Here is an 8,272-nt window from a genome sequence, read left to right as displayed (position 1 = left end):
ATGAATTATTTAAAAGCGGTTATTAAAGAATTGACTTGTACAGGTATTTTGCTAACCGCTCCCTCGTCGGGAGGTGGAAACTTGTTTTGCATTTCTTGTCCGCTCTTCTGATCCGTGCCCTGGATTAACGAGGACCGTGCCAATACTCGTGCGCACAGCGTCACCCGTTTCTATATGAGTAATGTTGGGGGAAGTGGGAGGGAGAGCGGAATATCTCGTTTTTCCATTGCAAGTTCTGTTGACTGACTTGCTTCTCGTTCAGGGGGCATTTAAATAAATCTCTCTGAGAAGCGAGTGACAAGTGCCGTCTCAGGGAAGAAACTAAAATGCACCATTTAAAGCCGTAACTCATCATATTTTTTATTTTTTTTTATCCTTTCTGTTGGACGTTGTGGTTATTTGGTTGGCTTGTAGCCGTAAAGCCACGTAGAGACCGCGTCAGAGGAGATCAAGCTCTTTGTGCCGAAAGCATAAATTCAGAGCAAAGCTCCCCAACAGATGGCCTTTTCTCTCCGTTTCATGGACACCGGTTCTCCGCTGGGCAATTCATTATTTTCTACAGTTGGAGCAGCTGTAGATTACTGTAATTATGGATTTAATATATCTCTGACAATCCAGTGTGAATACTAATTTGAACTTTATACATCTCCTTGGAATCGGGTTAATTTCCTCGTGATTACAGAGCTTCTGATGAACTAAAGATGTTTGTCAGGCTAATATTTTTCCTGCTCTGGAAATAAATTGTGCATGGGTTGCAAAATAATCGTGGTAGGTGTGGTGTGTAGCCTTGTCGAAAGTCCTAGGAGAGAGTTTCCGAGTCCCCCAAACGTTTTCAGGTGTCGTGCTTTTGCTAACAACCTTGGTTTAGATGGCGAGTTTGGCTTCGCTAGGATCCATACTGATCGGCAACAATTGATTTACTTGAATATTTATTTTGGAGAAAAAAAAAAGACACTTTTTAATAGAAATAATAGTCTAAGCATGCCAAAAGTTTGCATTACGGGAAAACTCTACTAAAGGGTTTCTGTTGGCGTGTTCGTTCTGTAAATAGTTCCTTGCTCTAGAGGGCAAAACGTTTGTCCCGGTGCCATTTGTAGATCTTGTCTTATCCTCTTGAGAGCAGATTATGTTTTGCCATCGCATGTTTTCCTTTTGAGCAACTATTCATAGCTTCGTGTCCTTATTCCAAGAGGTTTGCAAAATCCCACTGCCTTCCGTGGAGTTATTCACAGCTCGCGCTGAGGAAGGAGGGGCACCTGACCATAAGTGCTGGGCGCCGCTGTACGTACATACATTTCTCTGAAATCAGTGGAGTGGCACATGTGGGCCTGGAGGCACAATTTTATCTTTTTTTTTCTATCTACTTCAGTCGCCGCCAGCCTCTCCTGCGTGAATAGCTTGGGTGGGTGGTTTGTCTGCAGTAAGTTCAGCTCTCGGGGAGGCAGGAACCCAAAGAATATTCTTTAACCATTCCCTTCCTGTATTAAGCACCTGAAAGAGCATGGGGATGCCGAGAAATGACTCTTGGAGTGACAGTAAAATCAGAATAACTACTCGCTGCCTGTGCTGGCTGGGCAACGGGCTCCTCAAGTTGGCCTGGCTCACCCTTGGGAGCAGAATGAAGTGGGTCAGGGGGAGATTGGCTCTCGGGGCTTATATTTAGTCTGAGATGTGATTTCTTTAACCTAGCAATCCGATTTTATATATGTGTGTGTAAATATTTACATTTTTATGCTATACTCCTTTGGAACAAACAGGAAAGCCTTATAGGGTTGCTGCAGAACAATCCCCCTCGGGCTCTCTGGAACACATTTCATGTCCCCGACCTTGCTGTGCCGTGGGTTTTCCTGTCCTCTTGGGACACGCCGAGTAAGTTACGTGCGCTGTTCCTTGAATAATGAATAGACAGGGGGGTTGGTTGTGGTTTTTTAGGTTCTTTAAAAGATGTGAGACCTGTATATAAAAGTATTTTTGCTAAGGAGCGCTAGCCTGAAAGGTGGAATATGAAATTCCGAATGTGGCCATTATATATTCCAAATGACACTTTGCTCCCTCGGTGCTTCTGCGGGCATAGAAATCATTTGATCTTTTCACCCATTTTTTAGGCATCAGAGTTAAAGCTGCTAACCTGTAATTCTGTTTCTCTCCCTTTATGCTGTTTAAAAAGTAGCCCTGCCTTTTGCCCTTCCCAAACAGCTCTCGCCATCCTCAGTGAGTTTTCCGAGACAGAGGTCGTTAAAGAGATTGTTTCAGCCCGTTACCTGCGTAGACACGAATGAATTTCATCTGGCCCAGCCGGCTGGAAAAGATCTGATCTTTCTAAGTGCTTCCTAACGTGTTCTTTCCCCATTCCGTCTCGAGATTTTGGTTATTTGCCTCTCCTATTAGCTGCCAGTGGAAGGCAGCAAGGTAAAGACAGCGAGTACTGCGGCAAGACAAAGGTGGGAAATACTTCAGCTTTTACGGCAGCGTCTGTCAGGAGCTGTTCTCCTCCGCTGAGCAGCAGGGCAGCTTTTCGCCTGCCTTTTTTTCTGGTTACAAATGGACTTGTGGAACGTTTTCTTGCTACCTTTGCTAGCTCCAAGCCATTAGTTTTCTTCGGTCTCAATTTGTTTCTCAGCGTTTGTTATTTTTTCACGTTCCTGTGGTGTTCTGGCTGGGTGTATGTGTCCTTCTGGAGTTGGAGGTCACTGAGCAGCTCATGGCTTAGCCAAGTTAATTCCTGGGTTTTTTTCTGCGTTGGGGTTGTTTTCATTCCCATCGGTTCTCCACGGCACTGTTTGCACCCCCTCATACCTTCTTTTCTCCTTTCACTTGCAGCTGTTGAGCTTCTTGTGCTGTCAGGCCTCGGCAACCTTTAAGCATCCTTCCTTTGAAGTCCTTTGCCTTCATTAGGTTTTCTCCCTGAGGAATTAATCGTCACCTTCATGCTCTTTGTCTTTTGCCTTCCTTATCTCAGGGGATGCATCACCCCGCACCCGAACCGTGAGCTTTGCTGCTCCGACCAGCGCTCCCCGAGGCTCAGAAATACATTTCCTAGAACGTACCCGAGTCGTGGCCGTACGACCTCACATCTCGCGCTGTGGCTGGTTATTCCGGCTCCTGGTTAAAAAAACCAACCCCACCTCTGCTTTGCGTTTGGTGTCTGGTAGTGCCCTCTGCTTCTCTTTTTCTTATGTGCTGACTTTTGGCAGCATCTCGGCGTTTTTTGTTGTTTATTTTTTTACAGCCTCCAAGAAAAATTCAGGTGAAGAGCTTCAGGTTGAACGGGTCAGCGAAGCGTTGGTTGGGCTGCGCTGAGCGGTAGCAGCCCGCGATGAGGATGAGCAGGGATGCAACTGGCCCTTGTGGACGGGGTGGTCTGCCACACGGCAAATACTCTCCTGGGTATCGAAACCTTCCCGAAATTACCCAACAGTTCTGCTCTGTCAAGCTGCCGCTTGACTTTTGAAGTAGCTTCATAAAAGAAGCCTTTAATTAACCATTTTAGACCTTTGCTTCTGCACAGACAAAGCAGCTCCCAGAAGGCTGCACTTCAGGAGTGCAGAGCAAATTGTAGCAGGCGGTTGGCATAATTTATAAAAAGTAAATTTACTTTTTGGGGACGTGCTTCTCGTCGATTATAAGACGTGAGTGAATCTGGTAGTGGCGGAGGGCTGCTGGCTGCATTTGAGGCTCAGGTCATAGACACAGAATCCTAGAATGGCCCAGGCTGGAAGGGACCTCAGAGATCATTTAATCCAGCCTCCCTGTCGCCAGGGACGCCGCCTCTCGCCTAGATCAGACAACACATGGGAACCGAACGGGAATTGAACCCGTGACCTTGGCGATGTTAGTGCCACGCTCAACTGACTGAGCTAACCGGCCCAAAGGGACAGATTTCAGCATTTCCTGATGCAATTTTTATGTAGGGTTTGGGTTTTTTAGTGAATAGAAATGTGGGGGTTTTGTGAACAAGCTCTGCAAGTCTGTTTCATGGTATGTAGATAGTTTAAAATCTATTATACATATATGTATGAAAGGGGAGTTTTCCATGGTAGGATGAAATATCCAAAAGGGAACTAAGGCATTAAAGACGTTGATCCTCTGTTTAATTTGGAGAAGGGCGCTTCAGACTGAAAATGGATTCACAGGGGACGGTGCCCTGTCAGTTGTAGAAAAGAAATAACTCCGTTTCTGCCAGGAGGGTGTTGTGACTCGGAGAGGCAACAGTTCAGACTGACCGATGAGCGTTGCCCAATTAGCTGAACCTCTAACGACCGGCCGAGGCTGAGCGTTTCCCAGGGTTTGTGATCCCTTCCCCCGGGAGCGAGAGGGACCGTACACAGTTAAAGAGGATAAAGCTGGTCTGAAGCCTCAAAGGAGTGAGAGGGGCTTTTTCCCTCGCTAAGTTCGAACGCGGGGGTCCATGCAGCGAGAACGGAGATAAGCTGGAAGAATGTGGAAATGCTCTTTCCTTTTAAATCGGTCTTTCCTTTTCAAATGTTGTTTAATTTGTATTCACCCAGTACAGTCAAACTCTTGGTGTCTTGAAGAGGAAGCACATGCATGAGCACACGCGCTCCTGCCCTCACGCTTTTCCTTTTATCAATATTTCAAGTCCTGGAAGAGACTTTTTGAAACGGAGATAAAATGACTTTTGTACTGACTAGAGCAGAGTACGGCTTGTCCCGTGGCCGCGGGATGTCATTACTCAGAGGTGGCCGATCACCTTTCTCGCCAGAACAGAACGTTCTCTATCGGCTTCATCGTCGCGTCGCCGTTTAAATCCTTAACGCCAGCGAGCTGTAACCTGAAAGGCAGCGGACTGAGCAGGAGCTTTGGGTTTTGCTTCTCACCAAGGGGGGGAAAAAAACCCCAAAACTCACCCGTGAGATCGGGAGATGCCACCTGGGTGGGGGGTGATCCTCCACCTTGAATCCTCGGGGAAGAACTTGCCGAGGGCTGTTGGGCACGCGTGGTCCCGTCTGCCTGGACCCGTCTGCCTCTTGGCTGTTCTGTGGGCCGCAAGGTCTTTGGGACGGGACGGGTGTGTTGGTGTGTTGGGGTTGGACTAGATGGTCTTTCGAGGCCCTTTCCAAGCCCTACCATGACGTGATTCTGTGATTCTGTGACTTTTCCTTCCGTGTTTTCAGCTGGTGGTATGCAAACGTTCGCTCGGCTGGCACAAGACATACTTCAGCAAATTAATAGGTATAAATTCCCCTTTTGTTTTCTGCTCTTTAGAGTTGCTGCCTTAGAGCACAAAACTACCCCCCTGCAGAGTAAAACCTTTTCTCAAAGGCACATTAAACACAAATGCTTGAACTTGGACTGGAGTAATTAGCGTACAGTGTATCTTTTGGCATCCTCTTGGAAAACAACCGCTATTAAAATGTAGCGTTAAATATGCTGCACTCATGTGGAGAGTTCCGTTCCCATTTCCTAGAATAATTTCATTCGTCTCCCACGGCTTAGCTTGCAGAAAAATTGAACGCGGCTTCGGTGATATTTTAAGGCTGCAATTTAATCGGCAATTGACTTTGGAAAACTAAATATAAACCCGGGAAGAGCCTGTTGCTGAGTAGAGGTAACTTCTGGTCAGTGCCAGGCCTGAAATAACACAGCTTGGCTACCGTTTATTTTTCTCTTTTGCCTTGAGGCTGGCAGGAAACCCTCACCAGAAAGACGGACTTTTTCGCAGGGCAGGGATGCTAAAAAACACCCCAAAAAGCTGGTTTGTGTTTGGATCTCGCCAGGGTATCTGAGCCCGATTTTTGTGAGGGGTTACATTTGCTAATGATTTAAAATATCAGAAAAATATTTTTGCTATAGGTACACATAAAGCTTTTCAAAAGAAAACGAAAATAATTTAACCTTTTGCCTTTTTTTCTACATAGTCAGCAGCAGAATATGTGAAGTCCCGCCTGCCTGAGGTCCTAAAACAACACCTTCAGGACTACGAGAAGGACAAGGAGAACAGCGTGCTGTCTTACCAAACCATCCTGGAGCAGCAGATTTTATCCATTGATCGAGAGATGCTGGAAAAATTGACTGTATCCTATGACGAAGCAGGTATATTTGCATTCCTAAATTGCATTTACTGAAAAGAAACATGTTCGCTTTCAGCCTTCTGCCCGACTACTAGCGCTTTGTCCTCGAAAGGTATGAGGCGACTCGGTGAAACATTTCTTCTTCCAAAAATCAAGTTGAAATAGAAAATTTTCCGCTTCCATGATTGAATCCGAACTAACTGAAAGGCCAGTTCTTTTCCTTCCAGCGCTTTGTCCTGCGGGGCGCGCTGACGTTGATGGATACAGCAGCGCTCCTTTATTATCTCTGCAAGTTGTGCGACCTGGTTTCTGCCGCTTTCCCCCTCGCTGCTGACTGCTTTGGGGGCTTTCTAGCTAGGAGTGTCCTGGATAGGCACAAAATCTTATTTATAAACGTGACACGATGCGTGTGGGTAGCCAAAACCAGGTGATTTGTAGAGCGTTGGGGGCATTTTCACAGTGTAGTTACAGGAAGTTCCAGTTTTGGTATTTACGTCGTAATAATTTGGAGGTTTTCTTGGTTGTAGCGAACGCTTTTTACTAGCGTTTTGGTTTAAAGTAGTTAGAAACGTCTTCCAGCTTTGAGATCCTTCACGGAGTTGTCGCGACGTGTGCTCGTCTTTACAATTACAGAGTGAAAAAGAAATGCTTGATGGTTTTTGCTGATCTTCGCAAACAGCCACCAGCACCTGCGACGTGCCTCCTGCCCGCGATCTTAGCGACTTTCTGGGCGTGTGCGTGCCTGGCTTGGCAGCGCGTCTCTCGTCATCCTTCATTTCTTTCTCCCCGAAAGACACTGCGCTCTTTTTTCTGTGCTTTAACCGCTCTGGCTGAGAGCTGTGACACACCAGCTCCTTGCAGCCGCAGCCCCACCAACCAGCCTCGAGCTGCCTTGTACTACAAAAGGCAGTTTGCACTTAGTATGTCCCTGTTTTGTTGTGGTTTTTTTTTAATCCCTGGTGGCGCTTTCTTGTTCTGTTATTCCCCTGACTGTACCTGTCACCGCGGTGCCCTTGAGGGACCAGGCTGGGCTCAGCTCTGAGGTTTCCTTCCTGCTGTTTTAGGCAAGAATCTCAAACTCGGAATTGAGTTTTTTCGTTCTGTTTGGCAGAGACCAGCCTGCATGGATCACTTTTTGGATAGGTGGAGCCCCGCTCAGATCATCCCAGTTTCTCCTCACTGGTCCAGCTCTGGAGAACCAAGCACCGCCGAGCTGGGCTTATTTTGTCCTGTCGCTTCGTGCTCCTGCCGCGGTGCAGCCCTGAAGTACTTCAAACGCTCAGACTACTTATCAGCTTGGTCCAGACTCCCACTCCCCGGCAATACAATTCCCTTAAGCTACTTTGATCTCAAGCGACTTGAAATGCCGTTTGCGTTCTGGTGGCTTCCAGGGCTGGGAGCTTTGGGAACTTCAAGTAATCGCAGTGGTCGCTTGCTCTATCAATTATATTGATAAATATAAGCACTCACCCAATAAATAAGCCTGATTCTCTTAAACTGCCATTTGCAGACCGTGGGTGTCACATATTTAAGGAGCTCAGAGTCATATGGAAGGACAACAGAGTTAAAACGAGGGTGCAGAAAATTTGTTTAATCCCCTATGGCCTGGTTTTGATGATACGTGAGTAAATAAGCTTTGAAAGCTCTTGCTTCTGTTTATACTTTTTGGACGCAGAATTTACCAGTCCAGTGAGTCACGTAAATCTTTTCCCCTCGTGTGGCCACTTGGACACTTCAGTCATTTTGATTGATAGAAGTTTGTAAGCAGGGAGAAAATGCAGGAAATTACTGACTCCTGTCAGAGGAAAAAGAAAGCATTTTCCTTTATTGAAAACAGTGTGTTTGTACAGAGAAAATAAAGATTAAAACACACTTTTGGGGCTTCATATCGTGCAATAAAATCGTGTGGAAATGAGAAGCTACAGAAATAACTAGTTTAGAAAAGTCGCAGTATGTACCCACATTCAGAAAGGAGAGAAAGTGCGACTTACCATAAATAAAAAGCCAGAATTTCAGCTTCCCAATCAGGCAGAGACACCTCTAGAGATTAAAAACACGGAGATGGAGCCCGCTCGTCATTCTAATCATGTCACTTGTTTACTGCAGAAGCAGAAACGCTGTGACCTGCTCTCGAAGTAAGATCTGATGGCGAGCAGAGCTCAGGAAAGGGGCAGCTGAACGGAGTCACCGCAACTGGTTGCGATCCCGAGCGCTCCGGCGGCTCCAGGCTCGAGCAGTTG

The 8,272-nt window shown here is 46.5% G+C and overlaps 1 protein-coding gene across 1 annotated transcript in view; it reads left to right on the top strand.

Moving 5' to 3' along the window:
• Positions 1 to 5,870: 5,870 nt before the first annotated feature.
• PPM1L (protein phosphatase, Mg2+/Mn2+ dependent, 1L) overlaps positions 5,871 to 8,272 on the top strand; it is a gene marked incomplete at its 5' end in the record, with an annotated part of 14,165 nt that continues 11,763 nt past the window's right edge. Inside the window, 1 exon segment of the mRNA XM_009865366.1 lies at positions 5,871 to 6,054. Within this exon segment, the coding sequence (XP_009863668.1) occupies positions 5,871 to 6,054 (184 nt within the window).

Source organism: Apaloderma vittatum, unplaced genomic scaffold (genome assembly GCF_000703405.1).
Source record: "Apaloderma vittatum isolate BGI_N311 unplaced genomic scaffold, ASM70340v1 scaffold13392, whole genome shotgun sequence".
Classification (NCBI taxonomy): domain Eukaryota; kingdom Metazoa; phylum Chordata; class Aves; order Trogoniformes; family Trogonidae; genus Apaloderma; species Apaloderma vittatum.
Note: the sequence above shows the minus strand (reverse complement) of the source record. Positions and strands in the feature narration are given on the sequence as shown.